This window comes from Oreochromis aureus, linkage group 22 (genome assembly GCF_013358895.1).
Source record: "Oreochromis aureus strain Israel breed Guangdong linkage group 22, ZZ_aureus, whole genome shotgun sequence".
Classification (NCBI taxonomy): Eukaryota; Metazoa; Chordata; class Actinopteri; order Cichliformes; family Cichlidae; genus Oreochromis; species Oreochromis aureus.
Genome location: NC_052962.1, coordinates 26,152,331 through 26,179,964, shown reverse-complemented (window position 1 = coordinate 26,179,964; position 27,634 = coordinate 26,152,331). Strand labels below are relative to the sequence as shown.

The 27,634-nt window shown below is 39.6% G+C and overlaps 1 protein-coding gene across 1 annotated transcript in view; it reads left to right on the top strand.

The window, feature by feature from the left end:
• The window catches only part of LOC116317133 (ephrin type-A receptor 7-like), a 152,868-nt gene that overhangs the window by 110,972 nt on the left and 14,262 nt on the right, over positions 1 to 27,634 (top strand). The window contains exons 6-9 of the mRNA XM_039605104.1: positions 8,976 to 9,100; positions 12,895 to 13,183; positions 15,145 to 15,253; positions 25,069 to 25,124. Of these exons, the coding sequence (XP_039461038.1) occupies positions 8,976 to 9,100; positions 12,895 to 13,183; positions 15,145 to 15,253; positions 25,069 to 25,124 (579 nt within the window). The remainder of the gene's footprint in view (positions 1 to 8,975; positions 9,101 to 12,894; positions 13,184 to 15,144; positions 15,254 to 25,068; positions 25,125 to 27,634) is intronic.

The window sequence follows — 27,634 nt, the reverse complement described above, 5'->3', positions numbered from 1 at the left end:
CTGACTGCATCTCCTCACCCTGCTCTGAAACAGGGTCTTACTATTAATCTTCATCTTTCCTTTTCTCCTGTTCCACACTTGCTCTTCTTCACTCTTATGATGCACTGGGCAGAATAATTGTGTTTGCAATTTGGGATTAGGTGTCCAAGTGGCAAATAAAACAAATTAGGCAGTGATTGGTGAGCCAGGAGACAAGTTGCCGGAGACCAAAAGGAGACTGTAAACATGTTTATTTTTCCTGTAAAGTTGGGCTTTTTAACATACTGGTCTACAGGGACTGATTTGCTTTTGAAGCCAAGCTCAAAAGGCCATTTAAGAAACAGGAGCTTTTGGCACTTATGTGTTGGCTCCATTTTTCCGCCCCGGAGAGTGGCGCTTGCTTCCCAGTCCTCTGCTGTCAGGCTCATACATTGTTGCACTATCCCTTTAACTCCAGGCAGAAGTAAGTGGTGCTATGCCCAGAGGGATCATCACTGTTGCTTCCTCTTGACCCTTTTACCAAGCGCATGCGTGACAGATACGGCTCTCTCAATCACTCCTGTCTACAACTTTTACACATTTTCTACCATTGTGCATATCTTTTCATTATAGATTCGCATGCAATCATTCACTGTCTTTAATATGCGTTGACACATGGGGTAGCACAAGTTAGTGAGAAGTAGAACAATGAAATCACCTCCTGAAAATGGATGCCATCTCAGCGGAGGCACAAACCTGAAGGGAACAACAGATTCCCCTAAGAACAAAGACGGAGACAAGGCTGTGTTGGGAAAAAGGAGATAAGGAGATGGAGAGACTGCAAGAGAGAATTCCCAGGGAGAGGATCCACGGATGTGAGGAAGAGGTAAAAAGTAAGAATGACTGCGAGATGTTCGGCCCTGTTTGTGCTGTCCCCCCTGGGGAGAGAAGCTCCTCCGCCTGTCTCCTTTGATAACAAAAAGGAGATGCCAGTTGCACCTCAGCTGCCTCCGTACACCTGGATGCGAGAGCCTACAGCAGTGGGTGCCATTTCTTGCCAAAGTCTATTCACACATCTACTTGCCACAGAGAGGACAGAGCCGCCACGTAACCTCCAGAGTCTCTGTAATGAAACCAGTGGCTATTGAGTGGATCTGAAGATGAACTTATGAGAACCTGGATTTTTGTTAAAGTCTTTTCAGTTCTTTAACCCCACAAAATTCTAAAAGCAAGTTATCGCTTCCTGCACTTCTGTATTTAACTCATCTAAGGAGCAAAAAGGCTGAAAGATCATTTGATACAATGGATTAAGTCCATCCTAATAAAAAAGATTTACTTGTGAAAATCATTTAACTGTACATACAATGTAAAATCTAGCTGCTCTGTTGGTATTTGGCAAATCAGAGACCAAAACAAGACCAAACCAAGAAACAAATCTAAGATAGCATGTTATGTTCCTGTTTATAGTAGTTTAAAAATTCAGTATTTTAAATTCAACAGTTTTAAAATTTAAATTATGATACCAGGGTCAGAACCTCGACTTTACATATATTGATTTAAGAGTTTAGTTTCAGCGCCAACATATTTAACATACATGGACTAACAACTGGAGTCTCTGGTGATCCCAAGATCGATTGACCTTAAGAAGCAATCATAAATAAATAAATATTAGCAAACTACATTTCTTTTAAAATCATTATTAGTTATTTCATTAGTCATCTAAAGAAAAACATACATTATTATTTTTTAAAAGTTACAATTACTTTACATATTTTGTAAAATATAAATCTGTTGTGTTCTTGCCAGTTGTATATGAGCCACAAGAATAATCCACGTTATTTCTTGTCAGCTTATTTGCAGTTTTTTGACCCTGTTATCACTTAGTTTTCAGTAATCTCAAATAAACATGGTATTTAGAAGATTAAACCAATCAGAGTCACTTTGAATTAAATACACAGCCTCCTAGGATGTGCCCAAAACATCTCACCTTGAACTCATCCTAGTCACATGCCCAAACCACCTCAATCGGTTTCTTTTGATGTGGAGTAGTAGTACTTCTACTCTCAGCCCCTCCCAAATGGCTGAGCTTCTCATTCTGTCTTGAAGGCTGAGCCCAGATGCCCTTGAGGGGAATCTAATTTCTGCCACTTGTATCTGTAATCTCATTTCTTTGGTCACTACTCACAGCTCATAACCATAGGTGAGGGTAGGAATGTAGATCAACCTTGTAAACTGACAGCTTCACTTTCACGCCCAGCTCTTTCTTCACCACAGTAGACTGGTACAGCATCCCTGTTATAGTACGTGCTGCACCAATCTGTCTGTCAGTCTCCCGCTCCCCTTTCCTGCTTCCACTTGGGGCAGCAATTCGTTCCTGAGCCTGAGTGGACACTCCATCCTTTTCTGGCTGAGAACTATGGCCTCTGATTTGGAGATGTTAGTTCTCATCCCAACTGCTTCATACACCACCAAACCTGACACTACCCATTCTCTACCCTAAAGCCATTGACTGTAAGACAGATATGTGTCCATAATATTTTTGCATAGAATTCTATCATGCATGCTTGCAAGTGGCAGGAAGAGCAAATAGTTGCTACCTTCCAGTCTGAAACCAACATCAACAGGTGGCGTTTTCTAGAGTCCCCAAGAGGATCACTGCTGCTCACACTGGGGCATGTAGTGTAGCTGTATCAGCTCTCCTTTTCATGTGTTGCATGTCCAGGGCATTCACAAGCTGTCTCAGGAAGATCCAGCAACTTTCTAAGGACTTCCTGTATTTAAAGTTACCTGCTGAGATGATGAGTCTTTCTTATTTAAAATGACTGACAGAGAGCCACTACCTGATTTGATGTGATAACAAAGTTGTATTAATTGTAGTCTGGTTACTATTTTGTCACAAAATATACCTACTATACTTGTACATGCATCACTTTTATAAAATTCATAGTGTCCCTTTTAGAGTCTACAGACCTATACTTGTATTAATGATTGGTATATGTACTGCAAGGCATTCATACAGGACCTTATCAGAAGCCATTCATCTTTTTGATGGGCACCTATGAGCATGTCTGCCGTGTGATTTCTGCTGCAAGATGAGGGACTGGAAATGTCTGGCGTGTACTTCTATTGCAAAGCCATCACCTCTTCTATATTGCTTTTGAAAATCATCATGCAGTTGTCTATGTTTTTATGTGAGTATAGTTGTGTAAATGTGAGTCAAAAACACATTTCAGAGAGAAGTCTGCACCGATTCCTTCCTTTAAAATACAAAGCCAAATGCAGTGTTACCCACCATCCCTCCCATACGCTCATGTATGTGCTGAGTGTGTGTTGAAGTGGGGAATGGACAGTATTTTCACATCTACTTGCCATCATAAATGGCTAAATCTTCTAAGCCTGTCAGTAGACACTGAAAAGAAAATCTTCTGAGGCATAGTTTACTATATTGAGTACACAAAATGCTATCTTGTGCATAATAAATGTGCGCACACATTTTGATTCATTCCTTTTTCACGTTTTGATTAATTTATGCTCTTGTTCTGATTAATTTGTTCCCCTTTTTAATTAATTAGAGCTCATGTTTTGTTTAATCCTTGCAAATGATAAATGCACAGAGAGCCAGCACAACCAGCTTTTTGCCCAGGAGCCAGGTTGCAAGCCGCAGGGGAGCAAGGATGAAAGTCCTCTGAAAATATGATGTGACGCTATGTTGGATTTGTCATGTTTTATCTTTTTTGGGGTCATGCTAAAATCAGCAGTAAATTGTGTTACTCATTCCTCTACATGATGCTGAAAGGCAAAAAGTAGCAATTAGTTTTCTTATTTCATATTATTACTCAGTGCTTATTTTATAAATCAGGATGTCCTGGAACACACTGCTTTTTTCTCAGTGGGTCAGTTGAGAGAAAAAGTCACTGAACTATTCAGGCCATCTAGGTCAAGCACACTGGTAGTGCAGTACCATTTTTCTTTTTTTCACCTTTTCCAAATAAGGTAGGGCTCTTTTTTTCTAATCTGATAAACCCATATTTTATTCACAACAGAAAACACGCCAGATGTTTCAACTGAGAAAATGTATCATTCTAAGACAAATATTAGCTCATTACATCTCAAGAAAGTTGTGACAGTTTACCTCTGTGTTACCTGTCTTCTTTTAAGAAAAGCCTGTAAACATCTGGGAATTGACGAAACCAGTTCATCCAAGCGGCCAGTGACACAGACACAAACAAATCCCATACTATCAAAGGCTTTTGAACTGTGTGCTGATAACAAGATGAATGTTATTCTTTAGTCCAGAAGATGCACAAATTTCAATTTGTTTTACCACAGAACACTTTTGCCTCAGTATATTGTTAATGAGCTTTGGTCCAGAGTAGAAGGTGGTGTGTCTGGATCATATTTACATGTAGCTGCTTCTTCTTTGCATGAGTCAACCTGCATTTGTGTGATGGCAGGGTGAACTGTGTTCACAGACTATTATTTCTTGTTGAGCCTCTGAACAGATTCATGTCCGTTTTTAATACATAATATGTACTGTAGATGATTACATTTCAAAAGTCTTGACAATTATACATTATGGTACATTATTCTGAAATTATTCCACAACTTGTAGACACAGTTTGTTGCAAATTAGTGAATCTCTTCCCATCTTAACTTCTGAGAAACTCTGCCTGTCGCTTGTTACTGACCTGTTGCCAATTAACACATTTAATTGCAAAATTCTACTCCAGCTCTTTCTGTTTAGTACCACTGAATTTTTGTTGCCCACATCCCAACGTTTTTTTTTTTTTTTGAGCCGTCCTGCTGCCATCAAAAATACTAAACCAAACAAAAATGTCTTGGTTTAAACCTTTGATATGTTTTCAGTGTTCTAGTGTGAATTAAATATGGGTTTGTGAGATTTCCAAATCATTACATTCTGTTTTACATTTTACACAGCGTCCTAACTTTTTGGTAATTGTGGTTGTTGTAAAAATGTAACCTCAAAATGTGGCATATTTGCCCATTGCCACTGAAAGTTAATGTGTAAATCTGCTGAAAGTAGAGATGAACCCTACTCTGTTCTCAAAGGAACATTTGGTAGATAGCATGGCAGAAAAAAAAGTAACAGTACAGTCTGCACAGCTATGCGCTAAAGTACTTCAAATACGGGACGAATTTGATGCTAGTTTGTCTGCCGAACAAGTTACAGCCCTTCTTTGCTGAGGTGGAAGCACCACTTTAACCTTTGCATTACTTTTGTATTGTAGTGCACACTTGTTTATTGTGTGTCAGATTGAGCTGTGATGTGATCCACGGTTTGGAGGAAGGGAATAGTCTTATGCATAATTCAGCACACAAGGAAGGAAAGAATAGCAAACAATAGCCTCCAGAGCAGGCTGACACTGTGTTCTTGCTTTAGTATGTTAAGCTACCTTTCTTCTTGTATTTGAGTGTCAGAGGCTTTGAGAAAGTAGGGACTGTCTGTTCAAGCATTAACTCAAAATAGTTGAGCTCTAATAAGATTAGGATTACGTATTTTAGATTCCTATAAATTTTCCATCAATTTAGGTTGCGTATTTTTAACAGAGGAAATAAATAATAGAGAAAATTGGCGTGAGCCATCTGTATCAAAAATGAAGTAATAGTGTTCATTAACTCGGCAGTTTTTAAATACATAAACATGGAAGGTAATTATTTTCTGTAATTTAAACACATTAAGCTTAATGCTTTTTTTAATGGTAAAAATTTAATTTCGACCTAAATACCTTTTCAAGTGTTACTAACAGTTTTTGCTTTCTTCTTTCCTCCCAATACCTTTACTATTTTCATTTCTGTTTGTCTCGTCCTTTCATTTATTACGGATGTAATCCCTTTATTTTCTCCTAACCATACCATCTACATCCTTTATTCTATTTCCCACTTAATTAATGCCCACGCGTATTCATTAATCACTGCAAATAATTTCTTTGCTTATGTCTATTTACATTCGTGTGTCGTGATCATTAACATCATAACAACTTTTAGAGCGCCTATGGTTTCCACGACTACTCTCCCCCTACTGTGTATGCATCTGTACAATGTGCCGTGTTCACATTATGCAGGAATATTCTGCAGAATACCTTGATGACTTAAAGTAATGATGATATTTTCAAAAGATCTCTAACTGTTCTTAATATGTATATCTATTTTTAAAAACCTTTGATCACTCTTAATACTTATTAGAATAAACTGATTACACATATGGCAGCAACTGAAGACATGGTCAAGGTGACCTGCTGAAGTTGAGCATCAGAGTGGAGGTGATTTAAGGGACTGAACATGGCATAGCTGTTGTTGCAGGACTGAGCATTTTAGAAAATGCTGATCTGCTGGGATTTTTCTATAAAACCATCTCTAGAGTTTATGGATAGTAGCCCGAAAAAGAGAAAATATCCAATAAGCCATTATCTGGGTAAAAATGCCTTGTCAGAGGTCAGAGGAGAATGATCAGGGTTCTTTACATTACAACCAGGATACAGAAGAGTATCTTTGAACACACGTCTGAACACATCAAACCTTAAAGCAGCAGAAGAGAGAAGAACAAGAAGCTGAGGCTAGGCCAGGAGAAAACACCATGTCACAAAGATCAAATCATTTCAAACTTGTTTCCCGAACATGACAATGAGTTCCCGATACTTAAATAGCCTCCACAGTCATCAAATTTCCAGTAGAGCTTTCTGGAATGTGTTGGAACAGGAGAGTCGGCTGACTATCTGCATCAAATCTATGTGATGCTGTCATGTCACCAGAGACCAAAATCGCTGAAGAGTGTTTTCAGCATTTTGTTTTATCCAAACTATGGTGTGAAGACTTAAGGCAGTACTGAAGGCAAAAGATCCTCCTATCAGGTTCTAGCAAGGTGTAACTAATACAGTATTCAGTGAGTATTAATGTCTTGGTGATACTACTGCTACTGCTACTGCCCATCACCCCTCCCAGGGCATGGGCCGCCAAAGGTAGATCTCCAGAGATTTCTGTCCTGGGCCGTTCTTTCTAGGTGGGTCCAGGTGTAGCCCATCATTTTTTCTCCTGCCTCAAGGTCTCCTCGCCAGGTGTTTCTTGGGCGGCCTCTCTTTCGCTTGCCTTGGGGGTTCCACCTGACAGCCTGCCTGGTGATGTTGGTTGGCGATTTGCGTAAAGCGTGCCCTACCCAGCACCATCTTCTCTTCCTGATTTCTTCCTCTACTGGGAGTTGACAGGTTCTTTCCCATAGTTTGATGTTACTGATTGTGTCTGGCCAGCGAATGTGGAGAATCCTTCTGAGACAGCTGTTGAGGAATGTCTGGATTTATTTGGTGTCTTGGTGATAACTAGTGTTAATATCACTGAATCCAAGTAAATTATTCTTTTTTATTAAAAAGAAAAAATCGATTTTTTAATCCTTTTTTCACACTAATAGTCTCCATATGGCCCGGATTCCCCTCTTTCAGCTTGATTGGGCAAAAATAAAATGCATCTGTGGTTGCAGTGGCCATTGGCAAACTTGACATCAGCCTGTACACACATGTGGATATACATCCTTCCCTCCAACATGAAACAAAAAGTCACCAAGTTATCACGAAAAATGCATTATACCTGTGTTTTCAGCGACATAAAAAATGACAGATGGAGGTGGACACTGAGAGAGAGCAATGCTGACAGACTACCTTTGATCTGCTGCCTAAAATGACTATTATCCTGCTGTTTGAGAGGAGGTCGTGCATGTGTATGTGTGTGTACGTGTGCAGTGTTTCATGTGTTCACTTAGTTTTTCACTACGTGTGAGTGACAGACAGAACATATTCATTAGTGTGGCCTTTTTCGAGGAGCAGTGAGACAAACTGATGGCTAAAGGTCAAGGAGGAGATGAGGAAGAAATGGGTCTGGAAAGAACTGATGGGGTAACTATTGTCGGAATGAATTAAGGTTAAAAAAAAAAAGAAAAAAGCAAGAGCTACAAAAGGGAAGTAAATATATTTTCCACAGAAAATATGGAACTTAATTGGATATTTGTGAATGCTATTGAAGGTATTGATGTGCATTTAAGTAAATGAAATCTAGAAATCCCCCTCGTAAACTTCTCTGCCACTTCACCCTGTCGCCCAGCCTTAATGGCACCACTCCTTCCTAACATAAAGGCCTTTTAAGCTAAATACACCACATTATTTTTCTTAGTATTTTTGACTGGCAACCCTTTTTGCAACTTCATTACACATGATATAATTAGCCGTATAATTAGCACTTAAGCAAGAGTGGGTGGTGTTTGCTGATTATCATACTATGCGCAGCCTGTCATTTGTTGACACAGAATCAAAGAACTAGTTTTTCATCAGTAATGAGATTGTTTGCTTTGTGAGCAACTGTCATTATGCACTGCATCTAAATTTGGATAAGCTTTGAACTGAATTATTCCTCATGTATTGCACTGGCGTGATCAATAAGAGCTGAATTATGTGTCAGGCTAAATTCCACTGCGGTTTTCTGGATTCAGTCTGAAAACACCGAAGTGAGGTCAGTTTAATTAAGAGACCCGGAGAAGAAATAGAAAGTTAAGATTAAGAGTGCCTCTGTCCGTTTGTCTTGTGTCAATAAAGACTTGTCACTCAGTCCATATTGGTATTGATATATTGTCAATCCCGATGTACAGCAACTGGGAGCTGTTCATTCACACACACACACACACAAATGGAAAGAGGGAGACAGCCTTTGTCTACTCATGGGCAGTTACCTGACACATTTTAGCTTCAGTATTTAATCTCTTACCTCTCATACTTTATACCTAACTTTCCTATGAGCCCTCTCATGCACACATTTTCCCTCTCTTCCTTTTGATCTGGAAATCCAGTCAGCTGTACTATATATAAGTGCCTGCTTCTTCTCTCTAAGAGAGTTGATGGTATTCCTTCCTTAACCTTTGCTCATTGAGTCAAGTTAGACATCATAGTTGTAACCACTGTATTTTCACCATACCTAAACTCAGCTTTCTCCTCTTTTTCTCGCCTCCTTTCCCTCTGTAGCACCATCTCTTATCAGCGAGCTGCGAGCAGAGAAGATCGAACAGAAGAGCATAACCTTGGTGTGGAGAGAGCCCTCTTATCCCAACAGCAGCCGGACTGGATATGAAGTCAAATACTATGAAAAGGTATATGTGCTGTTACATCATCATAAATATCAGTTGAATTCAGTCTTATTTATAGAGGAGGGGGGGAAAAAAACATCAGTTTTACAGAAAAAAGTGGAAAAACTCCAGCAGAATCATACTCTGGGAGGTTGGCCATCTACTTTCACCAGGTGGGACGAGGGAAAAGCAAGCATGAAAGACGTGCACAGAGACACGGCAAGCAATATAATAATAAATGCCCTGCAGGTTTGTTGGGACAGTAACTGCAGATCAGGAACATGCAGCTCCAGAGCCTAAGACAGATAAGATTACTATTAGATATGCACAGATCGGTGCAAAGAGAGAGAGGAAAGACTTAAAGGTACCAACTATAGTGGAAAGAACTCACAAACTTAATGACATGCATCATATGGAGTCCCTAAGAAGTCTGTTGTTTACTGGTGACTTTCTGATGCCCAACCAAATTTTCTACACCCACTCCTCACTGCAGTAAAGCTGCTGTAAACTTTAATTTCTCTCATGTTTGCTTGATATAAATAGTATTCAGCAACTCACTGGAGGAAAAGTTCAGCACTCTGGAGGTTCTTTCTTTGCCATTAGAATGAACTGAGATATGTTCATGGCTGATATTAAAGATCAAATTTACCTCCATAACAGGTTTATCAACATTAATAGCAAGAACAAGCAGTACAGAACCTGCTGTACAGAACAGAGTGCAGATAAACAGGGAGGCCGTGACACTATAATAGATGTGTACCACATGGCTCTAACAGGCTTATGTTTCATGTTCACGTCTTCTATTTTTTTAATTAGTTTTTATTATTATTCCATGTTTGACTTTTTGTTTTTCAAACAAGTTTAGTTTCAGTTTTCAGAGATTTTCTTGTTTCAGTTGTTTGAGTTGTTGAAAATGCTAAGGAGGTCATATGAAAGGCAGGTTGTGAAAAATCAGTACAGGTATTCCAATAATAAACACCTCCATCAATGGCTCATCAGGCAAGTTGTAATAAAATTTATACCAAACCAACAAATACCAAAACTCTATATTTTTATTTTGTTTTAGGATTTTTCCAAGTCCTGAAATCATTTCACTCAGGCTTTTTTTTTTTTTTTATCTATTATTTATTTTAGTTAACTAATTTTTTTCACATGTACTATAATAACCTTGGTAAATCCAGTGTCTTGATGAAATTTATTTATTACCCAAATTTTTTAAAGAACATTAAGGAGCTACTCTGAGAGGCCAAAATTATTCCCACAAAAGCCGTGATGTTACGTTTTTACACTTGGAAGCACTCCCTGCAGAATCACAGAAGGCCATGTGTTCAAATGCAGCCATTTATTGTTTCCAGAATATTTTTTCAGAGTCATTCATAGCCCAATTAATGTATAAATAAATATCTTTATTAATTATTTTTCTTTCATGAACACCCGCTGTAATTTCATCTGCCGTGTCACGCTTATTTGCATAGCATAGCAGATTGCGACTAGTCTTTACAGTAAGTCTGTCGTGGACATAAAATGACAGCTGTCACACTCACACTTGTCTATCTTCACACACTGCGTTTTCTGGCAATGCCAGGTCTTTGTGTTTGGCTGTGGCAAGCTCTCGCCAGTTTTCACATTTTCTTCTCTTCCCTATGCTTCATCATATTTAATAAAGCTCCGCTCCTTGCTGCTCTACTCCCAGATCTTTATATGAAAAAAGAGAGAGACGGGAACAAATCTAGAAGAGAGGTGGGTGGGGAAAGATGCGGGGTAAAGAAGAGGTAACAAGAGGAATATTGTGGTGTACTTTGAAGGGATGAAAAGCTTTTGTGGTAACAGATAGAAAGAGAGGGGTGAAGAGGGTATTTGAGACAGAGGAAGATGGGAAAATGACTTGTTGGAAATATGCTTGTAAGACAGTGATAGAAAGAAATGAAAAAGTGCTTAGTGGGACTACGTGTAGGGAAAAAAGCAGGATGTGGGAAACAGATGAGTAAAGAGAATATAAGTGATAGAAGGAGTATAACTGAGAGTAAGACAGGAAAATTGTTGAACAGCCATGAAATGAAAAGGTAATGGAGAAACCCGATTAAAGTTTCAAAAAAGAAAAGGCTTTGTTTAGTCAGCATGTTGCCTCTTTCTTTCTTTCTCTTTTACCACAGTGCACAGTCATCGTCTGAGTCCACATGGTGTTTACTGATATTTTAAAATCACTTGTTTAATTTAATGATTTGTTAAACATTTTAAAAATTGAACTATTTACACTCGTAATATGAATAATAATTAAAAAACATTATTGACAATAAGAACGATTAACACTGTTAATGACTAATGATGATTAATTCGGTGTATTCATTACTTGACTTTGGAAAGTGTCAACTCAGAGTGCTTTTGTTGTTTCGCACTTCAGATCTACATAGACCCCCAAATTTTCCTCTTCAGTTCTCTCCTGTCAGCTCTTGTCACATAGCTTAGCTCACTCTGCAGGGTACGCTCATTATGCAGCAGCAACCGTTCTGTTTCTCAGTTAATCTCTTTTTATTTCACTGTGTGTGTGTGTGTGTCATTCATCTGACTTTTCTGCTGTCTTTATTTCCTCCTCTGTGTTCACAAATGAACAAAACATAGGGATGTAGCAGCTCTCTATGTGGGCGCGGTGGCTGTTTTATTCATATGATAATGCCACAATAATACCATAACATATGGATGCTTTTGGGGATTATTTTTTCCCCACCACGCTCAGATAGGCTTTGTAGCATGCTAACATTTGCTACTGAGCTAGGCTAAAGCTAACGACAAAGTGATTTTTTTTGTTGCTATTTTTTTTTTTCAATAAGCTCCATATAAAAATCTGACCTACTGACCAAGATTAAGCTTAATAAGATGCTTTTGGGAAGTCTAAGGAGCTTGGAAAGAAAAGCGTCTGGACTTCTTTAAGTTGCTTGAAGACGTTTCACCTCTCATCCAAGAAGCTTCTTCAGTTCTAGGGTCAAATGGTGGAGAGTCCCAGCCCTATGGGAGTGTCCCCCAAAGAGGCACAATGGACCTCCTATGGAACTAAACTGAAGAAGCTTCTCGGATGAGAGGTGAAACGTCTTCAAGCAACTTAAAGAAATCCAAGCTCCTTAGACTACGATGACCTTCACAGACAAGCTTTTGGGAAAAATTCCCTTTTTCAAAAAAACCATCACATCAACCTCATGCAGATGCTGCACAAAGTCAGTGAGTCACCAAAAGCTTTAAAATTCATTGTTTGGGAACCAGAATCTGTGTCAATCCTGGCAGACTTCTTATAGTTGCTGTTTTAAATGGAGATGTTTTGCAAATAACATGCAAAAGCAAGTATATTACAAAGCAAGTGTTGCAATTATTTGAATGTGTTACTCACTCAGCCCATTTTTCTACATTGTAGAAGGTGTCACTCATTCTCATCAACAGATGAGCACCATATTTGTTTTTCTAAAAACTTTACACATAAATGGAGTCGCACTGTTACTGCCTTCTGGAATTTTTATAATTTATTCCCAAAGCAATGAGTAATACTTCCTTATTAAAAGCAAGTTAAAAACTCCTAACTTGGCGTGCCAAACTGTCTGACTCTTTGAAACACTGTCTCAATAAATGAAACATTACCGAAGCCTCTGATTTTGTTACAAAGTTGTCTTGCACATCTCCCAGAATTACAAACTGTGCCTCGGAAATGAATAAGCCCTCTCACAAATGTATTCCTCCTACACGTCTAACTCCTCCACCTCTTCCTCTCCTGTTTCTCTCTTTTGTTGTTTTTTTTTCCTCCCTCTTTCTCACTTCTCTTTCGATCTCTGCAGGAACAAAAGGATCAGAGTTATTCTACTGTGAAGACTGCCGCCACACGGATCAGTGTCAACAACCTTAAGCCTGGCACCACATATGTCTTCCTCATCCGCCCCTTCTCAACACCAGCTCCTTCCTCAGCCTTGTCTTCTTCCCCGCTCTCATCTTCCTCTTCCTCCTCTACGTCCTCTTCCTCTTCTACATCATCCTCCTCTTCATCCTCATCCTCGTCATCCTCCTCCCCGCCGCCCATTGATTACGGGGCGTACAGCACTCCCCTGGAGCTGCAGACACTTGGCGAGTGTGAGTAGCAGTTTTACTTCTCCTCCCCCTTCCCCTCCTTGATTTCTCTCCTTTCTCCCCACTCCCTTCTCTTAGCCCAGGCAGATTGGGTAGGCGTTTGGTGCAGGCACCTGGCCAGCCCACACAATGAGGCGTGCTGCTAGTGAGACAGATATGGGATGTGACTGTGTCTGAGATTATGTGTGAAGATTCAAGATATTAGCAGTAAGCTGTGAAATGTTTCTTCTTTGTGCCTGTTGATATAGTGTCCCTTATGCCACCTCAGGGTTTGGCTGATATCCTTCTTGTTTCTTGCCTTGTACTTTTCACAAATATATTTTTTTCAACCATTGTATTTATCCAGGAAAAGGAATGTTGAGAATTTATAGTGTTATAGCGGTGTTGCTTCGCACCAGAGGGGTGCATTACTTTTGCAGAAACTTTTATAATGTGTGATCGAAAGATTTTGTGATTCCTTACCTGATACAAATTTAGGCCCTACCTCCAGCACTCTCTGTGCTCCTGATCTGACCACTTGCAATTGTGACTTTATCATGGACCTCAAAATTGCATCAAGCTGAAAAATTAATCTCCGTATCAGAATGACCGACCATTGTCCAAGCTCTAATACAGCGGATTAGATCAGGAGTTCAGTCGGCACCATGAGGTGTCTAAAGCCTTGATTATACTCCGTTGTGGACACGGACAGCTGGAGACTCGATGGCAGGGTAGCCATAATGTCAGTTCTCTGCGGACAAGTCTGCGCGGTCACAAAAAAACAGCCAGGTGCACAGACATCTGCACCGACCTTCGCGCTTCCCGTGTTATGACGACATTTTGTCACTCAGACCGAGCAGACCCGAGTGGACTCGTGGACGCGGAAAATGTAACTGAGGCTTAAGGCAGAAAAAGTGACACAAGTGATGTGAACTGTGCATATGCCATCATGCACCCTCTCACAGCATTGAGACGGTCTCTGTCTTGGCCTTGTACAAGCTTCTCCTCTTAAGAGTTAAAGTGTTACCATTTGACACAGTAGAATAGATTCAAATGTGCGAGTGGCTAAAAGGGGTGCTGATGTGCACAAAGACACTTAAAGGTTTTGGCTGGCTGTCCAATTCAAGAAAAATGTTTGTTTTTCTTATTCGTGGGTTCATAAAATGTTTTGATCGCCCCACATACTGCATTACCAACTAAGAAATCATGCAACTATTACATTTATCTCTCAATTAACTTTGTGTGGGAGACGGTGAATATTAATCAACACTGACATTTAAGCCTAAGCAGCTTGGAATTGTGCTTCCCACTCAGTTGAAAACTGACCAAATCATGCATTACATGCACGAAGGTAAAGTAACAATGAAAACAAAGGAAAGAAACTGTAGGAAAACACATCTCAACATTTGGTCCTGTCAACCTTAAACCTGCAATAAAATCAGAAAGGTTTAGCTTGAAAATTACTGCATTGTTTGTAGCTGGATGTTTGACTCTAACTGTGCTTTAAGGTGTAATTTAAACTTCCATTTAAAATGCAGTTTCCATGGATAAGTAATATGTTCAGCGAGAGGAACCGAGTGTAGGTAGTGTAAGAAAACAGGATGTAGCAGGCGCCCGCTGCAACACAGACAAGTTCAACAGCTCTAAACATTTGAAACTAACATGGATGAGAAATATTTAAAATGTGAAAATGTGCATAATTGTATGTCAACTGATATACTAGAGTATAAAACAGCATCTAGAACAACTACTCAGTGACTGTAAAGATGAGGCTGTTCTGTTGATGTCAGTGTTGATGTCAGTGCAAAAAATGTTTCTTCATAATTTGTCCTCAGCTCGTGTTCTTCTTCAGCTGAATGTCAGCAAAATGATGTGCACAAATGTCCCTGGGATTCTTTCCTGGCCACCTATCTGCTACTTATGTTGTTTGGTTAAGGTGTGTGTGTTTGTTTATATGTGTAATAACTATGTTTTGTTATTTGCAGTGGCGCTGGCGTCCAGTGAACAGAATCCAGTGGTGATCATTGTTGTCGTGTCTGTGGCTGCCCTCATTATGCTGCTCTCCATGGGAGTTGGACTGCTCATCTGGAGGAGGTAGATATGAATATACTGATGTAAACATGCACACAGTTGATTAAGTCACTAGCCACTCCCTATGGTTCACGAAGCTGTTCTCAGATTTTATGTATCCTTAGCATTATACACACTTCATTCGCATCATAGACTCAGCTGCATATTGAGTTAACCGTCACATGCTGCTCCATCATAATCCAGATTATAGTAATCTGTCTGTAAGAGAGGATCCTGTAAGAGGACCATGCAGTAACAGTGATTCTGCGTTCAGCAGTCACACTTACCATCGTTTAATATGCAATATAAAGACATCAGCTTGATAATGGTGCTGTCCGCACCCGGAGGAAAATGTTGGCAGGGTCAAAACCTTCTTTGATCATTTTTTTGGCTCGAAGTTCATAGTTCTCTGCTGTCTAATTAGTTTCCACATAGAGAAATGGAGCTGTTTAAAACAGCTGAGATGAAAGGTTTAGGTAGTGTCGCTTGCATAACGGCAGACACATGGTTTGCAAAGTGATTGCGCTCTACCTCTTGGGTTTACACTGAATTAAAGGGTCTTTTTTTACCGTTGTTTTATAATGAGAGTAGAAAGTTCAGCTTTATTACTTTACATTTTTCAGTACGGATAAAAAAAACTGTTAAACTGAACTAACGTTTAACCTTAAACCAAAATGACTCACAGCTAATGAAAATGACTCTTCACGCTTCAGGGGAATTTTTTTTCTGCATATTGCTCAGTTTAATTAAATTCAATTTTTGTTTCAAATTATTATTGTTATTATTGTTACTTATTTATTTATTATATTCTGTTTTCTTTTGGTTCAGCTGGACTTAAAGTGGCAGTCTGGTACAATTAGGTTCAGTTTGGGTCATTTTTAAGTGACGCAAATGAAATGCAACAATTTAGATAAGATAATTGTTATGATGGAATGTTTTTAAAAATTGTAAAGTGGGGCATTGTGAGCATAGGTGTTTAAGTAATTAATTGGACTTTTAGTCCTCAGGTGATTAGTAGATGTTGCTGCACATTTCCCTGCAATGACTACAGTGGTGCCACCGGCTCATGCATTGCAATATAATACTAAAGACAATGTCTTTATCATAATAACTGACAAATGCACATTAACATAACTTGCCAGACTTGAGTGTCTTGACTGTTAAACATTAAATGATTTTATGATATGGAAGTTGAATATCTTGTCGTGTAGTTACATGTTTTATTCAGCTGAGCAGACAAAGGGAGCGAGCGGATTTCTGCTTGTTCCAAACATTTTGCTCTTTGACTCATGCCCAACTCTGAATTCTACCATCTCACCTCAAATACGCCTACACAGTAACACACAGGCTCACAACTCTTACTGTACTCGCAATCATATATGCAGCACATGAGTAGAGGGCAAATATCTATTCCCACACAGTACACATACACGCATATGTTTTTTTTCTTCCATTTGGCTGCAATTCAACTGTTCAGTCTGTCCAAGGAGATTTTCCAACACATTGTGGATACATTTGTTTGTATAGCTTTTGTTCATCCTCTTTTCTTTCTCCATACACACACACACACACACACACACACACACATGGATACACTGATCTTCACTGAAGCTGCACTCTCAGCCATACAAAGTAAAGTGGGTTTTTTCCACAGCTACACTCTCTGTATGCGTGTATAAAGAGGGGCTGTGTTATAGACACCACGACCAATTCAAGATCGAGACAAACGGGGCAATGATGGATTCAGCTGGGCGAAAAACTGGGTCCTGTTCATTCACAGCAGCGTCATACACATTGGTGAATATCAGTCAAATATTTTTAAAGGAAAATATAGGAATGGATGTACAAACATTCACAGACATAGTCAAGTGAAGGCAACAGCACTGTAGAAAAAGCATAAAATTCAACAAGGTGCTTATTCTCAGTAGACACATGCTCTGACACACACACAACACAAGTATTTAAATAAATTCTTGCTTTGAGGAAGGCAGCATCATGCCCTTGTGCACAGCCTCACAGTGAATAATAATGGTTATCTTACTCTTTTATTTCCATCACTGCATTCATTGCAAGTGGTCTCCATTGTTCATCGCTGCTGGACCATTAACTAGCTCTTCATGTTTTGCATAGAGACAAAGGGAGAATGGTGTGATGCCTCAATTACCATGTTCGTGTTTGCAAAGACAGCCAGCTTACAGCTATGGCTGGAGGGTCTCAGTTACATCGATCTGCCTGTTCACACAGACACATGCAAATGAGTTGCACTGCACACACATAAAGGCATGGATGGGCACTGGCAGTGAAATGCATTTATGGCACATATTCACATTTATGGATGTGCCCCTGATGCTATGCACGGTCCTCAAACCTACTTCATTTTTCACTTTTAATATAGAGTGCGTTAGTTGTGCCTCTGTAATGGACATGGGGTTTGTCTCTCCCTCCTCTTAACCCCTTCTGTTCCTGCAGCTCTTAGAGTCCAAAACACACAAAGAAATTATTCCATTTTATTTATAAAGCGTCATATCAGGCCAAGCAAGGTAAAGATGCTACAATAATACAGAGAAAAAGCCAACTATTTGACAACCCCCTATGAGCAAGCATTTGGCGACAGTGGGAAGGAAAAACTCCCTTTTAACAGAGAGAAACCTCCAGCAGAACTTGGTGCAGCAAGGGTTTGAGGTGAGGGGAGGGTGACAGGACCAGTGATTTTATTTTCTGTGAGTTGGTATGAATTACCATGTGTGGGTACACCACTGCAACACATCGTGCCATATTTTACCACATAATTGGTGTATTTAACTTTCTGCATCGACTATTCTCTTACTCTTCAGATCTCTTGTGTTGGACATCCTATAGCAGTCTACTGATTAAGTTTAATAGTAAAAGTTAAAAAAACAACGAATATTTTAGCATTTTTGTAGAATGCTAAAGCCCTAGAACTGCTTCCCATTATCTTGCAATTTACGTATGCAAGAAAATTGCTTTAAGGCTCAATCAAATCTCAAAATAGTTGCTGATTGCTTTTATGGTAATACACTTACTGATGAACTGAGTAACTGTTGCAGCTCAGTCTCGCCATTATAAAGATGTTATTTAAGCACAGGTTCATCATCAGTCATAGTCACTTTACAGTGACATACAAATTATTATGAACTCTTATTAACATAATGTGGTAATAAAAACAGATGAAAAGTGGAGGGGGCGTGATGAGATAAGAGAGGGTATTTTGTATTTTCTTCACTTTGAAACCTCACCTTGATGCTCTATCCTATCATTTACACACATACACACAGAATCCAGTGGTGCCTGACAGAGTTTGATAGAGCCAGAGTTCCAGGGCATTGCCCAAACATTCTCCAGGAAGCCCAGGCTTGACTGGTCAGTGCAAGGATTGTTTACCCTTCACCAGCCACACCAGCATGCGTTTCTGTGTCTTCTGATTGAATGTCTGCGTTTGTGTGTGTGTGTGTTTTGGTGTCTGGTGAGTGAATTACAAGTTATCAAGAACAGGGGATGGAGAGGAGTTCAAGAAGAAAGAAAGAAGCAGGAAATTAAAGATGAGGGTCATTTCATAGGGCTGATGACACTTGGTGACACAGTAACAAAAAGTAGGATTCAAAGGGGAAGAAAATAGACAAGGGAAGGAATGGGGAAGCCAAGAGAAAAGGTCTCAAACGCAGCAGTGTATAGGTGCATGCATGTGTGGATCAGATCAGCGCATTTATGTCTGGAAGTTATTTATGCATAAAGACATTTTGTCAGTCTTGCTGTTTATTATTCACCAGATAGTGTTTAAATTAACACCTTTGTAAATAATAACTTGCAAATGAAGCTGAAACTATATTTGTCTTTATCTTTGTGTGAGAGTAGGTTTTAGAGTAACACTATTTATCTGCCCCAAGGGAGAGATACTTATGTGGTAGCAGGGATCATCCAAGTAAAGCAAACTCAGCAGTGGAATAAAGTGAATCTCATTATACTAATGGATAAAAGTTAAAGTGTTCTTTTTTTTAAATTACCTAATTTTACATGCATTTTGCCATACGTATTGTAAATCTCAGCCGGCCTAGTATCTCAGCTAGGATTCTATTCATGCTCTCTCACCTATTATTCTGCACCTGCATTATTCTAGCATATTTAGGCACCGAGTTGAAAGAGCTGACACGGAACCAGCGTAATTTACATGACATCCATCTCCTATTTTGTTTTAACGTTCTCACCCTAAAGTGTGAGTGACTGTACCTAAAAATGTACAGCTGCATAAAAGTGCACATTATTACTAATGTTATAATTATGATCGATTTTTGAAGTTGCCATAGAGATTGATTAAATTAAGCAAAAGCACGCACAAAACCTATCAAACTATTCTGACATTCTCGACCAGCCAGCTGAGGCCTTTCTGTGTGGAGTTTGCATTTTCTTCCTCTGGGCAGAGCAACTTCCTCCCACAGTCCAAACACACACACACCAGGTCAACTGGTGATTCTAAATTGGCTGTAAGTGTGAATGTGAGTGTGAACGGTTGACTGATGGGAGACCTGCATTCCCCGAAGAAGTCGGAATTATTTTTTTTTTGCAACACCCCCTCAACTCCCACTCGGAAAGCTGAAGCAGAACAATGTACCCCCGAGTTAGCAATCCAAGATGGTGGCACTGAACGTAAACAATAGTAAAACTGTAAACTTTTAATGTGTACTGCCACTGTTTTGTATTTTTGACCCATAAATACGCAGAGCAGTGATTAGTCTCTATCTGTGAATGTGTTTTTTAGGTCCCCCCCCTCCCCCCAAAAACCAAACCAAATTCTGTTATTCCTGGCTTTTTCTGGAATATGCTAACTCAGGTCACTCCCAGGTCCTGACTTCCGAGTTCTGAGATATCTGGAACGTGGCAAGATTCTTGGCCTATGATATCTGGGATAGGCCTCAGCTCCCCCCGTGATGCTGAAGTAGATAATTAGAAGAAGATGGACTTTTTAAAATAAGGCCACTTGGGTTTATCGTGGGCAATGCTAAGATTGTTGGAGCTTTGGCTTTATTGCCAGCTATATGATGAGGTGAGATGATAGCATCAAGAAATATTAAACATGTCCACCACTTTGACAGGTATCAAGCTGTCACTCACTCTATCCACACATGACAAGGGATTGGTTTTTAATTGGCTATCGATCAGTGGTGTCCAGGTTTCTTTTAGTCTGCTCCAGCTAACATAACCAGTATCTCAAAATGGTTAATCAGGATACTAAAGGCAAAAAGGATATGATTTATAGAGCTTGATGCAGATTATTTTTCTGTTGAGTAGAACAATTTTTCTCTAAAACCATAAAAAAAACACTTAACTCCTCATTGCAATAACTATATGCCATATAACTACAAGAATCAACATTTTTTTCTCCCATAGCTACTACTATTCACATAACTAAAGGCAAAATCTACTAATTCATTGAGTATACCTGCAAAATTTTAATGCAGTAGTTTTGCTAGTTGACTTTTAAAGAGGTTCTACATTAAGGTTTTTGCAAAGGTTGTGAAACAGGTCTTAAATACACTTTGTTTTCTGCTGAGGTCACAGTGGGAGGTTATGTATCAAACTGTGTGGCATTTAAAACAGAAATTCCATCCACTTCATGCATATGACAGAATATTAGGACATGAAAATGCAGATTTGTAAAAATAGAATTGATGGCATAGCTCAATTAAATTGACAGGATTTCACAGATGTGAATAATGAAGTGTCAATCAACATGAAAGGTTTGTTTTCCCCCCTCCCAAAGAAAGTATCTGCTCATGAATAGGGCTTAAAGAGAAATGAAGTCTTGCCAAAACTAACATTTGAAGAAGCTGAGCAGACAGTGACAGAGTTTGGCCAGAAATTTTAGCATTCACCATCCACACATTTCCTTCTGCCATCTGGTTCTTTTGAAGTTGTGAAATTTAAAAATCAGTCCAGAATTCTTGTAATTCTAGTTTTAGAAATAGACTGCAAGGTCTGTTTAAAAAATTGAAAGTATATTATATGATTTTTTTTGTACAGTATGTTTACTTGATAGCTTCCACTACATTCCAGTGATTAGATTTTAGAGAAATCTGTTTTGGATCCAAAGTTGTGTTGAATGACTAAATTCATGAAAAGAGCCAGAATTGACAATGGCACCCCCTCCTTGTTTTCTTCCCAGCAGCGTCTGCTCAGGCTCTTCCAATGTAACTCCTGCTAGCGTGGTGCTGCTCTCGACCTCCTTCTCCACCCTTCCTCCTCCTCCTCTTCTTTCTCCTCTTCCTCCCTTCACAGAGCTGATGCCCAGGTACACTGGCATGTCTGTAGTCTCTTTCTCCCTGCTCCCCTAGCCCCACATTTCTGTCTCTTTTCATTTCCTCATACCGAGAGAATCATAATAACCATTTCTTTCCTTTTTCATGAAGCGGTTCAGCTCAGTTTTATTTATATCTTCGCCACTGCGCTCCACCGAGATATGAAATCAAACTAAAAATGTAAAGGCCAGTCATATTGAATTCATACTCAATAAGAAGCAACCTTCCAATGAGTACTACTTTGCATCTGCTATTTCATTTTTGTCACATATATGACATTTCAGAAGAAGAAATGGAAATGGTCACATAAATCAATTTATGAGTCTTTTTCATGCATCCCTACCACTACGACTGCTACTGCTACTTCCTACTACCTCCTTCTTTGGTATTTGGTATTGGTATTCATGCTTATTAGCTTGTTGTCACTCCTTTAACCCCTTAATGCCTAGTGTATCATATTTGACACGAGTTTTTGAGACTTTGTCATCATTAGTGTGATTTCCCTCCTGTGAAAAACCTAATTTGATCGTATATTTTTAGGCAACAAATTGCAAATGTAGCAAATATGATAAAAATTAAAACTCCTATATGCTTATTGATATTAATTCTTACTTTTTAATTTGTCAGAAGGTTCAATAAACATACTATTTTAAAAATATATATAATTTTCTGGCAATTATTTAATGATTCAGGCCTTAAATGGTTGATTTATCCTGCTGCGTGTCCTAGCTTCTGTTTTTCTGTCACTTTTCTAATCTCTGAGATGCATATTTTTCGTCTCTCTTTGCTTCTTCCGCTGCCCCTTGCAGTGTACTTTATAGGCTATACTGTGTGCCTCTTCAAGTTTCAACTTCCTTGCATAACCTTCTTCCCAATTATCCTCTTGTTCGCAACCTCTTATTTTCATGTCACTTCCTCTGCCTCTTCGTCTCAGCAGTACTTCCTTCATTTCTCTCGATGATTTCTCCACTGCTTTGCCCTTCTCCCCTTGCCGCGTTCCCTGTTTGCTCCCTTACCTCCACTCCTCCCTTTGGTCTCCTGCATCTTGTTTCTCTCGGTACCGCGATGCCCTCCATTCTCATCTTCCTCCCATTCCCACCCCTTGCTCCCTTTACGCTGCGCTCCCTTATCTATTAATTCTTGTCTCCTCTCTCCTGTCTGATATCTCCTGCCCTGAGGAGTTGTGGTGCATGTGTCTGCTGGTGTGTTTTGACAGACAGGGTCTTGACCTTGTCTCAGACCCAACTGCTACACAGGCTGAGGGATGTGTCAGCCTCACCCTCAGCCACGTCTCTCCTTATAAAAACTCACGGGGACATGCACATGCAATATAACAGGATCCTGTTAAACACACACACACACGCGCGTGCCCACATGGATTTGTGCAGACACACTCATGCACAAACGCCACACATTAACATTCCCATGTGCACATACATACGACTGTCGTGCTCTCTGTATACTCCCTCTCAGCTGTGCACCAGCTCTTTGTGTAGTGCAGACATGTCATGATGTTCACATTAACACATGCCTGCCTGAGCAGATATAATATTGTACTTAAACATAAATCTACACCTCAGTGTCATCTGTGCTCAGGCCTTAACTGTGACAAGTTGTGGCTTCTTTGTCAGAACAGCCATAGCAGTCTTTGCTAGCCATAGCAGTAGTACGTTACGCATGTTCCATGTTCACTTGTTGATGCAGATAAACATACGCATCTGTTCTTTTAAAAGGTTTATGCTAAACTGATATGCTAAAGACCTGAAGGACAACGAACTCTTGAGATTGGCACTTGAAGAAAACTTTCAGATGTTTGTTCATGACCTTCTCATTCCATATACAGCATTTAAATGTGCTGTGCAGAAATCTTAAACTACCCCTCATTTCTTTATATTTTGCTTCCAAGGAGCGAAACTTTCTTGTAATGTTTTTGAAAAGGTTTTGAACACTTGGTTAAACAACTTAACAATGACCTATGACTCTACAAGCATCAAGGGATGAAGGAATAAACCAGTATTCTGTCTATATATAACATTTAACTAGCCAAAAGACACATTTTAAATTCTGTGTTCACAAAAAAACAATTTATTCCTGTTTATTTAGTTGAATGTACAAAATATTCCAAAGATAACATAGTTTGACATGCATAAAATAATATAATACACCAACAAGGCTGAAAACCTGGGATATCTCAGAATAGTTTGCAGTGTTTCCTTAAAAAAAGGAGCAAACTGGTCAAAAGAAGGGACAGACCTTAAACACTATCTAATGCAGATGAATAGTATCTGAAAGTCATATGCTTAAGAATTTGTGAAGCTTCATCAGAAATGGAAGGGTAGTGTCAAGATACCATTTTTAGGAGAGAAATACAGGAAGGAAAGGCTGAGGTATGCCAAATTATACAAAAACTGGACTGAAAATCAGTGGCAATGGGACTCATTGAGTAATAAATCGTTTTGGTTAAAATCATCAACAAAATGTATGGAGGACATCAGGAGAGAGGTACAGCAGTGAGTGCCAACAGCCATCTGTAAATTACGATTTCAGCCAACGGCGTTCGAGATCTTGTCAACACTGATGGAATTATGAACTACAGTCAGATTTTGATCCGCCATGCAATGCCATCTGGAAAGCATCAGATTGGTAACTGCTTAATTTTTCAGTATGACAGTAAAACCAAACACACTGCCAATGCAGTAAAAACAAAACTGAATTGAAAAACCCGGACCTTACCATTACTGAATTATACAAACTCTGTTTCTGGCTTTCATGTTGTATTTCCATGTATGTTTGCACATTTGTCAATACAAAGAAATGAGAGGAGGCTCGAGACTTTTGCACACTTTTATACTATATTTTGGTATAAAAGTTTCTATTTTATTGGCACCCCGTTTGTTAGAAAAACTTCTGATGTTGTAAACTATATCCTCAGTAATTCTTTAGTCTTGTTTTTCCTCTATTTTTCTAATCTAATCAAGTTTGTTAGCAGCCAGCCAAATGTTAATTGGTCACTGACAGTGTGAGTGTGTGTGCCATTTGTGTTGCGTGCAAAGAAAAACAAAAAGAAGCTTTTTTCAGGCAGAAGCCATCAACAGTGAGATCCTATTGAGCTTGCTTCTCTTTAAACCCCCCGTGGTGGCAAAGGATGAGACAGTCCAGTTGCCCAAGTGTATATATATTCATTTCTTGGATAAAAAGTTATTCAAGGTGAAACAACAATAGTGTATCAATTGCAAGGCTATTGGTGTGAGTCAGTGGCACACTCAAATAGGCAGGATTGGCACTGAGCCTCAGACTTTTCTGATGCACATCAGAGTGAACACTTCAGGGGTCTTTATGAATGCTTCTCCATATCCTTTCTCCTCTATCAATATTCTCATTTTTGCTTCTTCTCTCCTGGCAGTTACTACTTATAACCATGGCTCAAGATAAAGAGCAGCTGATTCTGCCATTTACCTGTGTCTGCTAAGTGGGATTAAAAAGAAACTCTCTCTGATGACCATCTCTTTTTTTTTTTTTTTCCCACAGGCAATGTGGCTACAGTAAGGCTTCTCAAGAGGGAGATGAGGAACTTTACTTCCAATGTAAGTGACAAAAGTGATGATTGTATTATACAGCGTCACTGTGTCTGTATAAAGTGTATGGGACAGGAGGCGGAATCTGAAAAAAGGCTTTGTCTTTTCCTATTCCAGTGCGGGAATGGCATGTGAACACACACATGCCCGTGCATTACAGATGACTTTTGAGGCATTAAGTAGCGCCGCAGCCTTGATTCGCAATTCTGAGTGCATGCTTAGCCAACTCTGAGCACACTGACACACTCCATTAGGTGGTGTGTGCGTGGTTGAGTTTGATGGGGAGAGATTGAAATCAGGAGGAGGAGGAGGAAGATAAAGAGCCGGAGATGAGGGGAGGAAAAAGAATAAAAAAGGCTAAAATCTCAAGAACAAGGCAGGCAGCCGGCGAGATTGTGCTTCAAAAGCAGAACAGTAAATGTTGTTGTTTTACAAGGTTGTAAATGCCTCTTTTTTTTAACCTCTGGTCACAAAGCTCTTAATAGGTTTTTTGTTTGACAGTGACAGATTGAAACAAGTTTGACATATCTGTTCCTGTTTGTGTGCGGGTTTGCCTGTTAGTGCTTTGCTAATGTGGTGGCTGTGTGTGTGTGTGTTTTAGAGTTTATTTATGTGTGTATGCATGCAGAGTTTGCTTTCTTTCCTTTTTTTTTAATTGTGTGTGAGTGCGCAAGCGTGTGCTCGCGCTCATTTGCGTTGTTTAATCTCCCAGCATACTGAGCCCTCTAGAGAGGTTTGGAGCACTATGTCTGATGAATAATGAGCCGAAGCCATGCGAATGGGAATTAAATCTTCCCAAACAAAGACATGCCAACAGCTGACAAGCACGTAATATACACAAACACAGAAACACACCAAAACATTTTTGGCCTGCTTTTCAGAGGCACTCACACCTTTCTTTCCAAAACTTGGACACCCATATAAACATTTTTTCCTCATTATTCAACACAAAAGTCCGTTTTGCGTTCCGTGCATGCAAACCCAGTGCAGCATGCTTTCGCGTTCCTGCAGGTCTGCTTTGTCCGAGAGCTGGAAGCACGCAAAGTAGTGGGTGTTATGATTTTTTTTTTCTCCCATCTGTTCGCCTGCCAGACTCTTAAAACACATTCTACAACCATATATTAACGCGGGAGGACAGGGGAAGAGAGAGGAAAAGTGAATAAATGAGCGTGTGAGTAATAAAGTAGAGGAAGGAGGAGGGGGAAAAGGAGGGTAAATGAGTGAGTGAGTGAAGGGCGCACTAAGAGGTTTGAGGGATGAAGTGTGATGAGGTGAACTGGCAGAGAAGGAGACTCATCATAAGTGACACTGCTCAGAATATTAGTTTTATGTCAGAGTATGTGACCTAGAAATATTCAGCACATATTCCATGAATGCGAGGGGAAGAGGCTCGTGACTCATTCGCGATGCCATGGATAGTCTGACTCTGCGTAAGAGAGAGACGGCAAGAGAAGGTGTGTATGGAAAGGAACGGAGAAAGACACAAAGAAGTTTGTGTCCTTCTGTCTATAATGAAAGAAAATGTTCTTGAATACGTTTCAGTTTCCCTTCGAGTGCGCCTAGCAGTAACTCGGTGAACCCTGAATCTAACCAGCCGCTGCAGCACATGTGTGATGGATGAACATGAAAAGCTAAAGGCTGCAAAGGTGACACGCTAAAACAAAGCTAGTCGTTAGTTAACCTTGAAAAGATGGGTGTTGATTATAGTCAAGTAGACCTGCGACTTACCGGCGACTTGTACAGGGTGTACTCGGCCTATGGCAACTGGTCCCCTCACAGCCCTGAATTAGATAAGCGGAAGAGGATGGATGGATGGATGGATGGAAGAACATTCAAGCAGACTGAGGTTGAACAGTTTAGACTACAAATGCAGATTGAAGATTAAGTCCTTACTGGAGTAGAGATTTTTCCTGGTATGGGGCATATGTATGATGTAATGTTGTATTTTAATCTGAAAATGATGTGACTTTTTCAACAAGAGTTGCAAAATAACTATTGTATAAAAGATGGGCATAGCTACCATGACATTACGCACTGGGTTTTGAAGTCCTGCTGTGAAGCTTTGAGATGAGCGTTTCTAGCTCGGCTATGCTAGAGGGGGAAAAAACGGATGTGGCAGCAAGGGGTGGGTCTGACTGTGAAACTCATTGGGTAATGACATGTTGTAAGCCAATGGCTGCGTGGTTTCATATCACAGATAATCCTCCATTTTGGAACATGGTATGAACAAAATTTACAAAATAGACTCAAAATGCGTGACTGAGCCCATAAACCCAGAGGTCAGCTGATTTCCCATAGACCTCTGTAAGACAGGAAATCTTTATTTCAACCACAAGTATCACCATCTGGTGGCCTTTAGATAGAATGCAGATTTAGGGCTCATCTTCATGTTTCCAGCCCAGATGCTATGTGTTTTGTGCATTTGTGTGTGTGTGTCTGATTTTAAGTTACTGCAGTGAAGAACATTCAGTCCAAAACTTAGTCCAACACTTGAATAAAATAGGTTTCATTTCTTTCAT